The sequence below is a fragment of the Alosa sapidissima genome, chromosome 3, assembly GCF_018492685.1.
Source record: "Alosa sapidissima isolate fAloSap1 chromosome 3, fAloSap1.pri, whole genome shotgun sequence".
In the NCBI taxonomy this organism is placed as follows: domain Eukaryota; kingdom Metazoa; phylum Chordata; class Actinopteri; order Clupeiformes; family Clupeidae; genus Alosa; species Alosa sapidissima.
Window position 1 is genome coordinate 5,350,164 of NC_055959.1, and position 17,552 is coordinate 5,367,715.

General features: G+C 39.2%; 1 protein-coding gene across 2 annotated transcripts; it reads left to right on the forward strand.

Moving 5' to 3' along the window:
• Window positions 1–889: 889 nt before the first annotated feature.
• si:dkey-225f5.4 lies at window positions 890–12,775 on the forward strand. Of its 2 annotated transcripts, XM_042087625.1 has the most exons (10): window positions 890–970; window positions 1,332–1,425; window positions 1,571–1,694; window positions 6,185–6,342; window positions 7,344–7,400; window positions 7,521–7,663; window positions 7,761–7,920; window positions 9,887–10,026; window positions 11,231–11,393; window positions 12,124–12,775. In XM_042087625.1, the coding sequence occupies exons 1-10, from the start codon at window positions 948–950 to the stop codon at window positions 12,187–12,189; spliced, it is 1,128 nt and encodes a 375-aa protein (XP_041943559.1). In that variant the 5' UTR covers window positions 890–947; the 3' UTR covers window positions 12,190–12,775. The 2 variants fall into 2 exon arrangements, with proteins under 2 accessions (XP_041943559.1, XP_041943558.1); XM_042087624.1 differs by lacking the exon at window positions 890–970 and having other exon boundaries at window positions 981–1,425.
• Window positions 12,776–17,552: the final 4,777 nt, after the last annotated feature.

The following is a 17,552-nucleotide window of genomic DNA, read 5'->3' on the forward strand; positions in this document are numbered from 1 at the left end:
GATTTATAGCATTTTGGAAAAGAGCTCTTCATATATAGAAGATGGGTGATCACAGTCAACTGGTTTTAATTCTGTCCTTCTTAGTCTTATGCTTAATGTCTTTTATACTTAATAACTTTTTAAATTAGGGAACATTTTAAATTCTTAAATGAGAATAAATTGGGATACAAATTGCAGATTTTTTTACAAATTGTAGAAGTAATGCAATTGGAAAAAATGTAAAGGCACATTGAAAGTAGTCCCCAGTATTCATTCTTAATCTTATTTGGAACTGTTTCCCTTGGAAAATGAGTGACTCAGTAAAATCAACCAAGCTCAATTTGTAATGAAGGCATTAGGGATTATGATTATTTATTGTTGTCTTTCCCCATTTTGCAAGTTTTTTTTGTCCTCAAGGAATTCTATAGGTTGTTCTAATTCGAAAATTAAAGTTAACTTTTAAGTAGGTTTACACAAACATTATGAAAATAAATGCACAAACTACTTTACATAACAGAAATGTTGTTGTTGTTGTTGTCTCATGCATAGCTTACTTTTCACTTAGGCTAGACTGCCATCTCTAAATAAGGTGCTCTGTTGGCTAGACTTTTCTGGCGATTTTCACTTGAATCAAGTGATAAAAAGAAAATAGTCCAATGCATTTCAGTAGAATTATGGACATCTTCTAGTGGAAAACATTCATAAGATATTCATTTGGCTTAAACGTTTGTTGTGGTAATGTAGACATTTGTGTTTCTCATTTAAAGCCTTAAAAGCCTTACATAAAGCAGCTTAGGTCATCGAACTATCAGGCAGCCTAACGTAAAATGTTTCACTGTCGCCGACTCGCCAAGATGAATAAAACAAAAAAAGAAATATAGCTGTCGACCATGTGACTTGAGAGGCTTCTTCCTGATTGGCCGAATTATGACCAATCGCAGTTGGGCGTGTTTGGTTCAAAAACAGAAATGGCGATGGAGGTTGCGCCAGTGTAAGTGCAAGCTCATATTTTTGGCTACTGGTTATTCGTTCAGTGATGTGTTATTTTCCTCTAAAGTTCAATACGATGCTTACATTCAATGTTGGAGAAGTAGTAACCAGCACAACTCAGAGCAGCTACTGAATTTAGTGTAGGCTAGCTAGCTATCGTTAACGTTACATGTTAACGATAGCATTAGCATTCATTGTTTTGACAACGTCTAGTAATGTTAGCTTCTACACCTCTTTCCTTGATTTACCTGTTGCGAAACAGGGATATCAAGAATCGACAATACGCTCGCTTTGTATTGACTCAAAAAGCGTAAAGCGAGAATGTGTCAGTCTGATTTTATATCATGCGTCCTTGTGATCAGGTTGCTGGAGAGGTCCGACCCCTCCAAGCTATTCTGCGAGGTAGCGGACCCACAGGAGAGAGGCGAGACTGAGATGATGGTTTCCTACTTGATGGTAAGACAGGCTGCATCTATGAAAATAGATGCACAAAAATAGGTTACATGTTTTGGATGTGTGGGTAACCCTGCACTATACGAGCTTTGAACCTCCAATAAATAGAAATATCTCGCTCTTTCTCTCTCTGTCTGTCTCTGTTTAGGGCTGTCGTCAGAAACAGAAGCTGATGTGCCAGCAACTCTGTATGCTAGACAACATGATGGAATTATTGGCAGAGCTAAAATCTCCGGTGTGTTTCCTCAATGACCCGTCTCCTAAAGCCACAGGTAAGATTCTGTTCGCCGACCTCAACTGTTCTGCCATTACCCCTGACTAAGCCAAAAAAAGTCGCTATCAGGTTTGCTTGTGCTCTGCCTGTTCAACTATATGGACGTGTATTTTGTTTGGAATTGAATGAACAACTGCATTTCAAACCTTGGGTTACAAGAAAGATGGTTGCTGTACTTCCGAAAACCCTTGTTAAGAATGCAATGTGCAACCCCAAATCAGAATCAGAAGTTGGGACATTGTGTAAAATGCAAATAAAAACAGAATGTGATCATATACAAATCTCGTAAAACAATATTTAGCTACAAAAAGGACATAGACAACATATAAAATGTTGAAAATTAAATTTTTTACTATTTCATGGAATATATATGTTCATTTTGAATTGGATGCCAGCAACATTTTTCAAAAAAAGTTGGGACGGGGACATGTTTACCTGCTTCACCTCATTAAACATTCTACAAATGTTTAGGAACTGAGGAGACCAGTTGCTAGAGTTTTGAGAATGAAATGTTGTCCTATTCATGCCCGATAAAGGATTTCAGTTTTAAGGTACAAAATATGACCGCCGCTCAGTCCTGTACATCCGTTCCGCGAAAATAAATCACTTCAATTTGTCTCCATATTTTACTCCATCCCCCACTCTTGAATCTTTTGTGTATGCTTGTTTGGCATGCCTGAATGTGTGTGCGGCTGCACAGAAAGTAGCCTACTGGTGCTGAAAAGGTGAATCGATTGTAGAATAGCCAAAGAAGATGTAGCATTGTTATAAAACCTTTAAAATCTCTAAACAATCACAAGTAGGGCAGTTCATCCATTGCAACTGGATTGATGAAAGGTCACTTACACCTGTAGGCTACATATTTGGGAAAAGCAAAAGGTATCAGCATAATTTTATTTATTTATTTATATATATAAACAAAAACATCTGTCAGTTCCATGCCGTTTTCAACAGCTATCAAAAACAAAGGTCATTTTTGGATGGATGGATTTTTTGTGAATGTTTCTTCTTCTACATAAGATTTTAGTCATCTTCTAGTTCATGTAATACTTTATTGTCAATGCACAAATTAAGTAACGGTAGTCTGAAACGAAATGCTGTTTTACATCTAACCAGTGGTGCAAATAACTGACATGTCCAAATGGGCCTTGATGAAATGCGTCGCTAGACTGTTCATACACATTTTAACGGGCCAAAGTTGAAGAGCTGTTGTCCGTTATTGTTCGTGCAAATATAGGCTGATTCATGTTCCCTTGCATTGTGTAACTGAGGTCCATGGCTAGTCTGGCTTTCACCAGACCAAGCTCAATCTTTTAAGAAATCAAAAAATAAATAGCGGGTAGATCAGGCTGGGTAGTCCATAGGCACCCGATATTGTTCAATTTTCCGATTGAGATATCCACGCTCTGGCTATTCTAAATGCAAAAATGCATCAGGGAGTTATGACAAAACTGTAACTAACAAACTAGATCCTAATAGAAAGCTGTTAGCTTCCCTAAGCTACAGGTAGGCTTATAAGGTAGGCCTATTTACAACATAAATTGTCAATAGGCTATGCTGGCGACACAAATAAAATCTCCTTTGGAAACCAATGGCTTACGCCTTACAGTATCAAGCGGACTTAAACTGCCATATCGTGGCAAAGTTGTAATAAAATTCACGCAGCTCCATGAGTCAAGGAAAGCGCGAATGAAGTAGCCACTTCTAAATGGGACCCACTACACAGTAGCTTAAGGTGTGTTGCTAAAGCAGCCATAATTAAATGTAGGTGTCATTGGATACTTCACACACACGTGCTTTTTAATTTCACAGAATACAACTACCAATCTGGAATCAAAGCACATCGATTCCCCTCTCACACCCTGCACGCACTTAAAACCAAATAAACAGTCGTCTCAGTCTCACGCATGTATTGGCAAAACTGTATCTGACCGGTGTAACGTTGGTAAATCTTCCATTGCACAGAATGATTTTTGTAGCATGTGCAACAAATGACAGTCGAAAGATACAATTACAGTACTGCTATCAATTTGCTTGGTATAACCGCATTTATAGTTTTCTACAAATGCAATCAATCAAATTGGCCTCCATCACTCAACCAACGCTAACGGTAACATTACCTAGGTCCTTATTGATATTATAAGATTAACGTACCTGCAGTAAAAACCAAGCATGTCCGATAAACATCCTCAGATTTATTTCAGCTTCAAGAAGAAATGGAAATTACATTTCATGTGAACATCATCCTATCCTTATTAGACGTTCTCTGCGGTAAACTACACTCCTTGTATGAAGCGTCCATTGTTTTTCCAACCCACTTTTAACTTCCAAACAAATTACGTCTCACTGCAACGACGCGCCATCTAGTGGACAAACGACTACTTATCGCCAATACTGGAAATGCAGCCATGATGATGATGATGAATATTTATTTTGTCTTTCTTTTAATCCTACTGAATTTGTAATTATGTATCGGCCGTTCTAATACCGATAGTATGTGGGTGCCTGTGTGTGTGTGTGCATGTGTATATGTGTGCACTGCCATCTACAGGCCAATGAGTGTACAGTCACTAAATGTACACATAACCCCCCCCCCCCCCCCCCCCCCCCATAAGCAGAGTAATATTGCATTTTCATTTTTTACCGGGGGGTGCAAATCACAAATGAGTGATTTATGGGCCAGATTGATGTGGGCCCTTGAGACCAACATACCATAAAGATTCTTCATCCTCAGTGCCACGGTTCAGGTAGTTATTTAGGAAAAACTAAAAAAGTAGTTATTTAGAAAAAAAGGGGGTGGGGTATTTATAAGTATTTATCTTAATATGAAGATTACTCTGGTAGAAATGTATGGGGATATCTATAAAGGGGGAAAAAAGTTCCATTCACCTGTAGTGTGATAATAGTGTCATCTGTTGTGGTAATTTTCAGGACTTTCGTCCCGGGTAGAGATTTTGGCACACATCCCATGTTGTTCAATGGGGTCATATTAGATGACAGTTGAGAGATTTTCCGCTAAATGAAGTGCATACAAGTCTTACCTAGGACCTAGACTATAAGAGACTCTGCCTTTCTGCGATGCTCTTTCTCATAGCCAATCATGTTGTCAGTTATCCTAAGTAGTTGTAAAATACTTTTGTTTCCTTTATCATTACACAACTTTTCCAACAATTTCTTGGCCCCGTCCCAACATTTTTTAAAATCATGTTGCTGGTATCAAATTCAAAATTAACATAACATTAACATATTTTCCATGAAATAGTCATATATGTCATTTTCAACATTTGATGATGTGTCCTATTCGGAGCTAAATATGAGGTTATGGGATTTGCAGATTATGACATTCTGTTTTTTATTTGCATTTTACTCAACGTTCCAACTTTTTCTGATTTGGGGTTGTACCAGTTTCAGCTTAATTTCACTGCTGGTTACACCCCTTAGAAATTGGAAGTAAATGAAGGTCCCCAGACCCATTTCAGAAGTGGAGTGGTGTTTTGTCAGGGTGCATGTGAACCCTGTAGCCCAATCAATTTAATTCCCTGTTATAGTAGCAAAAAACCTTTACTATCAGTATGTATTCATGTAGGTACCGGTAAATGTATCTCTTCCCAATGCAGACAGCAATTCTAGTTCAACCAACCTTAATCAAATTGCTCCTTACTGTCCTCTGGGGTTGGTTATGCATCAAATTGTATTAATTCTGTTTCTGCCAATTGAGTTTGGTTCCTACCGATTCCCCATTTTGATTCCAAAAGGCAACATTTTTTTAGATAAAATACAAATCTTATATTCTATTGTCTGTTCCAGAATGTAGTCTGCATTCTAAGCCTGAAGCCCGTTAACTGAACATTCAAAAAGTGAATACACTAAGGCTTTAATACTATATAGCCTTACCACCCTTTACTTGGCTGTTTGGTGTGTATGCTCAAAGAGGCATAGAGTCCAGACTGCGTATGAACGTCAAAGTTAGAATGCAAAGTGACAAACATAGACCAATAGCCCTTAACAATTCCAGTCTCACAATACGTTGCTTCAGGAACACAGGAAGGAGGATTTGTAATTTGACTGGATGTTGAGTTCCAATATCGGCAACCTTTTGACAAAATTAGACTGCCAAAATATTTATTGGCCTTCCTGGCCCCAGTTCACTTGTTCACTGCCAAACAAGTGTCCAATGAATAAACTTGGCCTAATAGTTTTTCTATAGGTGTTTTGGAGTAGGAGAACAACTGCACAATTTGCATTTGAAACAAAGCATTCTCAATCAACCCTTACTGAGATATTATGTTATTTGATCCAAAACATTGGCATATGCACATCTGTGGTAAACCATTAAAAACAGAAATTCCATATGCCCTGCCACTGGCACACATGCAAAACATGCATTTCAGGCTCAAAGTTGTTAGGCTTAATAGGCAAAGAAATTACCTGTTTTTGTGTGTGTGTATGCGTGCGTTTGATTATTTGTACCTGTCTGTGTATGTGCAGAAAGTGAGGCTCGCAAGCGGTGGAAGGCCCTGAAGAAGGAGTACCAAGATGGCCTGCTGGAGGTGGAGACTCTGATCAGCAGCTTACAGGAGCGCAGTGACCAGCTTCAGGAGCGGAGGGACCGCCTAGAGACACTGGTGCTTACTCTCCAACAAAAGGTATTCATCACACTAATCGTGTCACCTACAGTATGAAATACCAGTAGCATTCTTCCCCAGGATAAGAGTCCTGCAATATAGTTCATGATATGTTTGCACAGTTTTGTGGGTAGCCCACCCCAATGCAGAACAAGAACAAGCAGGATGGAAGTTCAAACCATAGGCTAGTGAGAGTTCATTGGTGGTGATGGCCAAAGTGGAGCTTTTTTGGTTGAGGTTTTTTTTTTGAATGGCTCTCAAACTGATTTGTGGCCAATAAGACTATTTTCATATTTCATATTAGAATTTATATTGCAAAAAAAATAGTTTTTAGTTCTATATCACTCATCCCTGACTCACGTACACTTATGCTTACATTTTTACATACACACATTCACTAATGCAGTGGAGGAAAGGTGAGACTGAATACATTGATTCTTACTTTTGAATATAGAAGTCTATACACACACACACACACACACACACACACAGAATCAGAAGCATTTGTATTCATGTTAGAACACAAGATACACATACATACACAAGCTCACATATCTGCGTTTATGTTGAGACTGGATTATTGTTTCAGCCAAGCAGCATCCATCTAGCCTAGAAATCTAGACGCGCCCCTAGCGGCAGCAAATTACATTTCCTGCCAGGGCTAGTCTAGCAACTCTCCGTTGGCTTGTGAGCTCCAGAAATCGAAACTTAATCAGGCATTGAAATCGTGTATAGAGTCGTTTGGTGGGCTTAACATAATGATTGATGGCAGAGTTGCAACGGTTTGGCTTGAATTCCCTGCTACTTGAAAACAAATATCCTATTGCGTGCAGAGGGAATTTGAAAGACAACTGATTATTCCGCCCCTCGGACTGAGCACTGCGAACGGTGAGTGCCCAGACCCTACATTTTAATGTGGGTCTGGCTCGCCAGGCTAGCATCCATCTGCGTCCGTGAATCATGATGGATGGAGTCTCAATGATGCATAATAATAATGATAAAAGTAATTTTTCTCTTCACAGAAGGAGGAATGCCAAGCAGTTGAACGCATCAGGAAGAAGAAGAATCAATCAGTCGAGGTAGGAGCAAATAGCATCCTGACCTTTTCTGACAGTTTTTAATGTCTTGCTTTGCTTCATCACTGTCCTCACTCTCTGCCTCTCTCCACTCCTGTCCTCCTCTTGCTGTTCCCACCTCAGAAGCACGTCAGCCTGCAGCTGGACGAGTCTCTTCTGTCGGCCCAGCAAGCTTTGCACTCCTGTGACAGACAGCTGCGCCAGCTTAAGATGGAGAACGATGCCCTCCAGTCACGCTTGGACAAATGCACAGAGCTTAGAGAGCAGTAAGACCCATTACGCCTCACACTTAGATGCGCAAATTCATATATAAAAATATCGGCTGTGGTGTAATTGTGTGTGTGTGTGTGTCTGTGTCTGTAGGCTATGGAGCTGCCTGGAGGCGACTCAGGGCCTGACACAGTACAGGGTGACTTGTGTGAGTCCGTCTGAGATGTGTGTTGAGTTGCGGCCTGTTTGTGGGAAACTAGAGCCCCTGAAGCTCAGCGTCACCCTCAACCACCAACAGCACTTCCACTTGCAGGTGACCCTTCACCTTTGACCTCCTCCACACTGATGTCAAGACTGTATCTCTGTTCCCAAAGTGTTTACATACAGTGCTGCCTGAAAGCATGTGAACCCCTTCAACAGTTTGGAGTTTTCTGGTGTTTTATCAAGATTTTCTTATTTTATCCTCACCAATTTTTAAATATGAACTGTCAGGTGTATATATTTATCAAATTCATGGACTTGTTTAGAGGAAATTGTGTGAGAACCCAAGAAAACATGGAATTAATGTACAAACGTAAGTGAACCCCCAGCTGCATTGGTAAAGTCAAGTAGGTAATTGATTAATGTAAAACATATCTGGGTGCAGAAATAATCAATTAAGCATACTAATCAAACAGACTTCCTTTGGAAAGAGTTTGAGCAGCCATGATTAAAAGAGGGAGGAAATCCACCAAACCACTGTAGTGCCAAGGCATGCCCACAGGATGCCCGCCGAACCACTGTAGTGCCAAGGCATGCCCACAGGGACCAACAATGCCAAGAGGAAAGGAGATATGCGAGGACATAAGGAACAGAGTAGTGACAGCCCACCTGTCTGGGGAAAGCTCACTAAAAGATTGTCTGGGGACTCTTTCTGTAAGATTGCAGCTCCATTTATCTACTGCAAGACAAATGATTTGCAAATGGAGGGCATTCAACATCACAGCAACATTTCCTAGAAGTGGATGCCCATCAAAAGTGTGACCAAGATGCACCAGAAAGATAAAAAAAATGGCCAAGGAATGGCTTAAGATAAAGAGAATTTGTGCTCTGGATTGGCCTAGTCAAAGTCCAGACCTCAATTTAATAGAAATGTTTTGGCTAGATCTGAAGCGGGCAGTACATGCCAGTTGACCCTCCAACCTCTCTCAACTGGCTGAGTCCTGCAAGGAGGAGTAGGCAAAAATGTGCACAGTCAGATGTGAGGCACTGGTTACTGGTTAGGTACAGAAGACGTTTGGTTGAAGTAGTGGTGCAAAAGGAGGTGCTACAAGAAATTAACTACATGGGTTCACATACTTTGGCAAATGTCATATTTTGACTTTCTTTTGTTTCTGTCTATTACTTGACTAGAAGGTCAGCTTTACAAATTTGGGTTTAGACGTGCATTAAATAAGGTTATTTATTTGTATTTTTTATTATTATTTATTTATTTTAACTATCTCTGAGGGTTCACAAACTTTCAAGCAGTACTCTACATTTGCATTTACGCATTTAGCTGCCTCTTTCATCCAAAGTGACTGTGAGAACTAATGAACCTGTGTGTGGTACAGTAAAATGCAGACATAGCCTACACATTTTTTCCTGTAACTATTTGTGCTCAGCGAATGACACTTGTTAGGACCTGCTCTGTGTACAACTAGTTGAATGTGGTGTTTTAGCACTTTGTTCTACCATGTGAAACTCAAGACGATGCCAAAAGTGATGTCATTCAGCAAGTATGATTAAAAATACAGTATAATCAAAAGATTGATCCCTCTGGTGGTCAGTTGAGAAATTGTTTTCCTTCCCCTTTTTTCTAAGAGAAATTATGTATAGCCCTTTAAACCATGTATTTGGGAAATGCACTGCTGTGCTATTCTTCAGATTGTAGTTCATTATTGTAGTTCTATGTACATTTGCTTTAAGAGGGATAGAAAGGTATGGTATGAGCAATTTACATGTTGACATAGTACTCAAGATCTGAAATCCCACATGAAATGGAACAGTTCAGACTAGCTTCTTGTTTGAGCACCGAATTGTGTTTTGGCAACCAGTAAGATCTCTCTTCAAGTGGTTTACGTTCTACATGGAAGCATATCGTCTTGTTGCTGTATGTGAGCACAATGTATTGCTTGTGAGCTAATCTATTATTGATCAGGACAGCTGAAATTTGGCTTCATGAGCAATTTCTTAATTATTGTCTCTCTCTCTCTCTCTCTCTCTCTCTCTCTCTCTCTCTCTCTCTCTCTCTCTCTCAGGTGTTTCAGGGTACTGCAGGTCTCCTGGAGGAGACAGTGAAGGGTCCTGTTGAGCAGCTGAGTGCTGCCCTTCTAGAAGTCATGCAGCATTACGTCAGCCAGGGGGCGATGTTGACCGAGGTGCAGGCTCTGCACTCCAGGTAAACAAACACTGGGGCATGTCTCGCAACACACTTAAGCCCCATTCAGATTGCAAGAGACCATGTAATGTTAATGTAATTCAGCAACCAACAGCGAAAATAGCCACTGGCAACGCAAAACGTCAAATAAGTTCCACTTTTGAGGTGACAAGATACGGGCTATTCGTGAATTGCCATATTATGTGAACAGAGCTTCACACACAACATGTATGTCTCTAGACCAGGCACAGACGGACTCTGGTCTGAATCTAGACCCAAATACAGTTTAATCTGCACCAAGACATAGATCTGTGCACTGATTTACCGTCAACTAAGTGGATTTAAATAACACACAGTAAAAGATTCTGCACTGTTTTTTTTAAAACATTCTGCACTGTAAACTCATCACAGCACCACTTGCATGCTCTCCTGTCAAGTCCAAGCATAGCCACTGCATCACAATCACATTACGGCCTACGCTCAAGTCACATAATGTATATTCAACAGTGCAAATTGTAAACTAACACAGTGGCTTGTATTTCAGGGGGGCATTTCAAGTATGTGTTTAGTGACTATCACAGATAAGCTAACTCAGATTCAGTAGTAAGCCACTTAAAGCAAGAGCCCTATAGCTATGTTTTGTCAAGAGAATGCCTCTATTACAAGGTCCTCAGCATAGAAGGGAGGTGTGTCATTGGATAGGCTAATGAGCTAAGAAACTGAATCACAGACTCTTTCATACTGTTCCTTCATAAATTTGAACTGATTACTTTCAGTTGTACTATCTGCTATCATTATGTACCATGATAAAGTATCATATTTTGGGCTTGGTGACACACAGGTCTGTGAGCTGTGTATACTGCCCTGATGTAAGTGAGCACACAAACACTGATGATAATTAGCACATACGGATGCTACTCACAGCAGGCTCTGCAGGTCACCGATTGGTTCCCTGCACTGAGGTTGCTTGTTGATATGTTGGCAAATCGATGTTGATTTATTTTTGTTTAATAATTTATATTTAATATATGTTGCTTTTGATTTATGTAACTATAATGTAATCAAATCAGGATCACCCCCAGTCCCATTGAACAGAACAAACAGGTTAACCACCATTTTACAGTGTCTTAACCCCAGATGGTACTTGTTGGCTCTGATGATAATTCATCTTTCATAGAGATCCATAAGGCCTAGTGTCTGAGATTTGCTCTATGCCCACTCCCAGGTTTGCCATTGACTGGCGCCCTGCCCAGCGGCTACTGGTTTTCCTGAAAACAGCATCGGTGGTGTGCCACCTGGAGGTGGGTGAGGGTTACCCCTCGGGTGGCAGTGCCACTCTGCTGGCGGTGCGAAAGGACGCCCATGACCTCGATATCACCACCCTGCAGGTGAGCGCTTCAGTGAGTTTGGGTGTGTGGGGATTGTGTTGGCGTTGTGGATGTGCTCGGAGCCGTGAGTCTATGTGTGTGTTGGGATGTGTTTGTTGGAATTCACCCACACAAAAGCTCAACCAACAGAAATGTTGGCAGTGTGTGTCTGCTCACTTGCCCAAAGACATCAGTTACGTAATTAACGTGTTGACCGCCTCACCACTTTGTTTTAGCTTAAGGGGAAAAAAAATGTTCTGGCTGAAAAGAACCATATTGTGCAAATTATGCGTGAAAGCAGGGCAATGATTTGTTGAAAGGAACAGGAACAAAAACAGCCTCAGTCCAGCACCCTGTTCTGTACAAGCAGATCTCCCAGGGGGGCTAAAAACTGACCGGTTGTAGTAGGAGAACTCTTCAGATACATAAAATGAAAAAGCTGAAAACAATGTTTCTGACAACCATTTTATGCAAATATGTGAGAAAACAGAGGATTTCTTAGAAAGCAGAGAAATGTTTTGTTGAAAGGGAACAGAAAAAGACGCAGCCTCATTCCAACCCCCTGTTCTGTATTAGCAGATCTCCCAGGGAAAAACCCTGAATGTTTATAGTAGCAAGACTATTTAGAGATTCATGTACACATGTTTGTACACATGTTTCTTTATTTCTGTATAGAGAAGTGTGTGTCTGTGTTTGTGTGTGTGTGCGTATACCATGCCTGCATGATCATGTATGTCTGTCTCTTGACCAGCCCCCCTCACAGAATCCTAGCCTGACGGAGTGGCTGGAGTATCTCTCATGCTGTCCAGACGTGTGAACTCGCCCTTAAAAACAAAAGCTGACGACATAAAGTCCCACAACACTGTGAGTCAATGGATCTAGCCTAAAGGTAGCCAGAACATGAATCACAATCAAGACTCACCTACATGAATCACAAGGGTGATTCATGTCACATATTGGACACAAAAAAACAGGGCATAATGAACAAAGGTTCACAAACCCGAGTATGATCCTGGGTCCAAAATCCTGCAGTGGCATGAACCCTGATTGGCTGAGAAGATCTTGAAGGGTGATGTGCACCTGGACAAAATTACAGCTTAGTATTGATGATCTGGACTGCATTGTCGTAACATATACTCCTCTGCTTCATGGACCATTACAGTTTCCCATGCTTTTCAGTTGGCATAGAACCATATGTTGTTTTTTAAAGTCTCCACGATTGACACATGCATTGCTTTCCTTCAGTTTATTGCTGACTGCACCTTCTCCATGTATTTGTGTTTAGTTTGTATGTAATTAACCTGTCCTTTCCTCTTCTGAGGCTGTGTCATTGCTCTCTTCTTTCCTGCTGATATTGTGCTGTTATGTGACTTGGTCAATAAAATCTCAGTCTGAAAATAATACCTCTGTTGTCTGATGCATATTAGATTGCATTACATTGGATTCAACTTTGTCAATACCTTACCAACTATCGGTACAAAGCCAAATAAATGTCTATAGCCAGACCGACAATATACAATATCAATCTCTAGATATAATCAGACAGAAATAATGCAGGGTTTACAGACAATGTGCAGACATTTTTTTCATGAGCTGATATATTCATGTACAGTTTGAACACATTAGATATAATCAAATGTCTGTCTTTACTTTGAAAGTGAATATATAATGCTCAAAAAAATTAAGGGAACACTTCAATCATACACTGGATTGGTACTCTGACACTGTTTGGTTCTGAGCACAAGTAAAACTTTTAAGGCACGTGTTTTATTTTGCCAGAACTGTCAGACATTCTGTGAATGTATTTTGAGAATGGACAAAAGGGTCGAAGGTTCCAAAAAATGTGTTTTAACGATTGTGGAAAACTGTAAGCGTTCCCTTAATTTTTTTGAGCAGTATATTTATCAGGACCGGTCAGCTGCACTGAGCATCAAATCAACCCATTGCCCATCTTCTAGACCAGTGGTTCGTGGGGTCGTGAAATTATTTGACATTTTTCTAAAGGTTTTTGGGACATTCCAGAATTAGAGGACATTTGGTGTCCCCCCCTGATATTTCAAATACTCAAGTCCAAAATAACAAAAATGTTTACATAACCTGCAAGTGAAACTGTCATAAAGCAAAACATAATAATCTGCTGGGGAAAAGTGGTTCCTTTACATGATTAAAAATACCGATTAGTTCTGGAACACCCCTTAAAATGGGTTTTTTATCCTGTCCCCGGCTCCTGATGACCAACTTTTAAACCAAATTGAACAGCTAAAATAAGTATTTAATATATTATCTTTTGTGGATACGCATCTATTGTATCTGTAAAAAAGAATTTCTTTGATTATAACATATTTTGAATACTATTTATTGTGCCATGAAGTTGTGTCCCCGAATGTGCACGCAACCCTGTTACCAATACCATTTTTGCCTGGCTGATAAAGGGTTAAAATATTATGTCATATTACAAACAAGAAATGACATCATCCAATCATTTTCAAAAAACATGGGTAGACAAAAGGTGAGTGTCCTCTTCCAATTTTAATATATTTTCAAACTTTTCTGGGGTAATTGAGTACGTAAAGCTTAACCACGCAACCCTGTTACTCATGTTTTAAGATTAATGTTGAATAATTTCAATTTTTATTTTCTGTATTTGTATAACCACATTGGTCCTTGACCTTGGTAAAATAGCTAAATTTTACAGCTAGCTTCTGTTCATAAGGTAGATGCTATATTAGCATTAATTCACAACCCTGTTACTCTAATTAAAGTAACATGGTTATCATAGTTATCAGGGTATTTTTTGTTAACTATGATATATTTATGATTAAATATGCTGAGTTAAATTATAAAAATGAATTTATTTGTATAATTAAACATTATTTACATATTTTAAATAAATTGCCAGATTTTCTTCTGTTAGTACAGCGTCATTGCAGCATAGTGTGCTACAATACATGTTGAGATTCAATTACAGCTGAAAATAAACACATTTTGGTTAGATATTTGTGATTATTTGCAATAGATAGGCCTAATATCAGAATTTCTAATGGATTTCTACAGATTTGTGATGTTATGACTCAATTTGCAACCCTGTTACAAAAACATTTTTATTAAAATAAAGATAAATAATGGTAAGTAATTTTGCTATCACACAAAAAATTACATCAATAGTCCTTAGAACAGCTTATATGATTATATGCACAATGTATCTGAGCATATTTGAGAATGGATACTGGAATTATTAAAAAAAACTGTATGTCACTGTTCAAATGGAAGATAATTAAGCCTGTGATAGTCTAATTAACATATATAATATATATTAACAATCTTACTTGAAATCATATGACTATTCAGTGTAAAATGACTTCCTTTATTGAATGAAAAAAGATTTACTGAAAAATATTTTAAAAATATACTTTTTTCATGCTATTTTGTATTTGTAACAGGGTTGCGTATAACTACATGTACACAGCAAATAAAACATTTGAGGTGGAAAAAGTACCGTTGATGCCTGAGCTTGACAAATCATATAATTTAGTAGTTTATGACCTATATTTTTTAAATATTCAACATAAAATGTTAAAATAGAAAATAATTATTTAAGAAGTGTAAATGTCAAAATGTCCTCTAATTCTGGAATGTCCCTTTTAGTCAAAGGCTGCCATTGACAGAATGCCTTTGATGTTGACACAGCCTACCTATGAGAGAAGACATTTTCTGCCTCTGCTTCCAATGCCCATCTCACAACATTTCGAAACCAAATTCCGCCGGTTAGAGACAAGAGGGTCGCGAGACTTGGCCCATGTTTTTTGGGTGGTCGCCAGACAACCACTGTTCTAGACCAATATTTATTTATTGTGACGATAAATGAGGTTATGATTGGTTGTGATGTTTATATTAGATTGGGAATAACACACAAGAAAACACATCACAAAACTTGATTGATGTTATTTCAACAGATCAAATTATTCGCCACAACTGCATATTGAGGAATTTACTGAAGTGGTATTTTGAAACTTGCCAGTACAAGATAAATTATTGTGAATTATCCACTGTGGACAGCACCAGAGTGAACCCTCACTCTATTAAAAGGCGTTGAATTAAAAAAAATAGTAATAATAATGATAATGCAAGAGCGTGTACAAGAGACTTTTGTGAATAATTTGTTGAGGACAATACCAGTGTCAACCCTTTAAGGAGATGATACATGGGGCAACTCTTTTGAGCAATATTAATGGGCAACCACATAACCAGTTCCATTTATTCATATCGGATTACTAAAGTTATTAGTTACTATTAAAGTTCTCCAGAAAAGAAATGGTGGCCTATATCAATGAGAACGTGCCACAATAATGAAGAACACTTCCCAGCAACATTCCTCAAAAGGCTGCCCCGTGTATCATCAGCTTTAAAGAGGTAGTACAAAAAGAAACAATGCTTGTGCAATCTCTAGACATGTCCATTTAAGCCTTGCAAAAAGGTACAGCATTATTAGTTCTGTACCTGATAGCCCCGATCTAAAGAGCAACTACTGAGAGTCCATCACTTGAATGCAGTGATGTGATTTCACCACTAGGAGGCACTAGATTAGCATGAGTCTCTTGGCACAAACCTGTTGCATTCTTGCATGCTCTGTAACCTATGACATAACAGGGTTAGGTAACACAAGAAGTTCCTTAACACCTATCTTACTCTGTCTCTCTGTTTCCTAACCCATAGTTTCCTGCTCATTTCACTAGAGTTAGGTTTAAGGAAAGCAAATATTTATAGACAAGCTTCACGGAATATCAGAGACATGTTTGTGAAAGGGGTTGCAAACTGGGCCAGTTTCATAGGATTTGATGCCTGTAACTCTTTCCCCATTTTGTCCTCTCTCCCTTCTTTTCCCTCTTCCTCTTCCTGCATTCATTCTCTCTATCTCACTCACTTTTTCTCACTCCACATGAGCTGATAGCTGATTGGCTGGTGTGGCTGCTGGCGCTTCTGTCGAGCGGGCCAATCACAAAAGAGCCGTGAAAAGTTGGTTATGCGGGCACTTTGACCTATTTCTGATGGCCATGTGCTCATCTCACTCCTGACATTGGCCAGGAAGAGAGCAGACTGCATTGTCCTGTCGCTTTTTTCTGGGTCGGTAGCACTGAGGGAGAATATATGCTCTCCGATAAGCTCGCCAGGTTCTGTCACTGTTACTGGGGGGACTGGATGAGACACTGCAGGGAGATTATGCTTGCAGTGCTGCTAAAATACTTCATTATATTTTATATACTTCATTGTTATTTAAAATGTTTATAATTAGGTTTGGCTTGGTTTGGTGACATGTTATTTGTAGTAATTTATCAGAGTGAATTCTCTCCTTCTCATTACAGCTTTGATTTACACCTCCCAAATACAAGCCATTCTGAATATCATGATTCTGAATGAATTTTGGAGGATGTTGCATTGTCTTTTCACATGTGGTAAAATATTCTCAACTGAGAAATGTTCCCATGCTACAGGGTATTACCAATTACTTTCTTTCTTCTCTTTTCTTACCACAGCCAACAATACAGCGAAATACGACAGCACGCACTTTGTAGTCACATTATCATTTTTTTTATTTTATTAGTTTTTTTTCTTACTTGTTAAATTTATGGTTATACAAATGGATAAAACGCACACTGGGTAGTAGTGCTTTATGAAAATAAACATTTTGGAGTACAGTAGACCACATGCTTGTCTTTGAGTACTGCTTAGTTTGTGTATCAAAGTAAAGATGCTAAGCGGCGCTATAGAGACAAAGTTGAAGCTGATTTCTTGGAGGGTGATCCAGCACGAGTGTGGAAAGGACTCCAAACCATCACTGGCTTTGAAAGAAAGTCCCCTCCTATGATGAATGTGAGTAAAGCCCTCCCTGATGAACTTGATGCTTTTTATGCTCGCTTTGACATGAAAAACACAGACTATATTGGACTAGCTGCAGCATGTGAAGCAAATGAGGATGCACCTTTCTGTGTCTCTGAGGTCGATGTGAGCAATGCCTTTAGGAGGGTTAATTGTAGAAAAGCTGCTGGACCGGATGGAATTTCTAACAGGGTTTTGAAATCCTGCGCTGCTCAGTTAGCTCCTGTGTTCACTCATATCTTTAACACATCATTGGCTCAAGACACAGTTCCTACTTGCCTCAAGCAGTCTGTTATTGTTCCAGTA

Excerpts from the sequence above, each read along its gene's own strand:
- si:dkey-225f5.4 (XM_042087624.1), top strand. The coding sequence starts at position 1,291 with ATGTGTCAGTCTGATTTTATATCATGCGTCCTTGTGATCAGGTTGCTG. Across the intron at positions 1,695-6,184 it reads CCCGTCTCCTAAAGCCACAG|AAAGTGAGGCTCGCAAGCGG; the intron begins GTAAGATTCTGT and ends GTGTATGTGCAG. Across the intron at positions 7,401-7,520 it reads AGAAGAATCAATCAGTCGAG|AAGCACGTCAGCCTGCAGCT; the intron begins GTAGGAGCAAAT and ends TTCCCACCTCAG.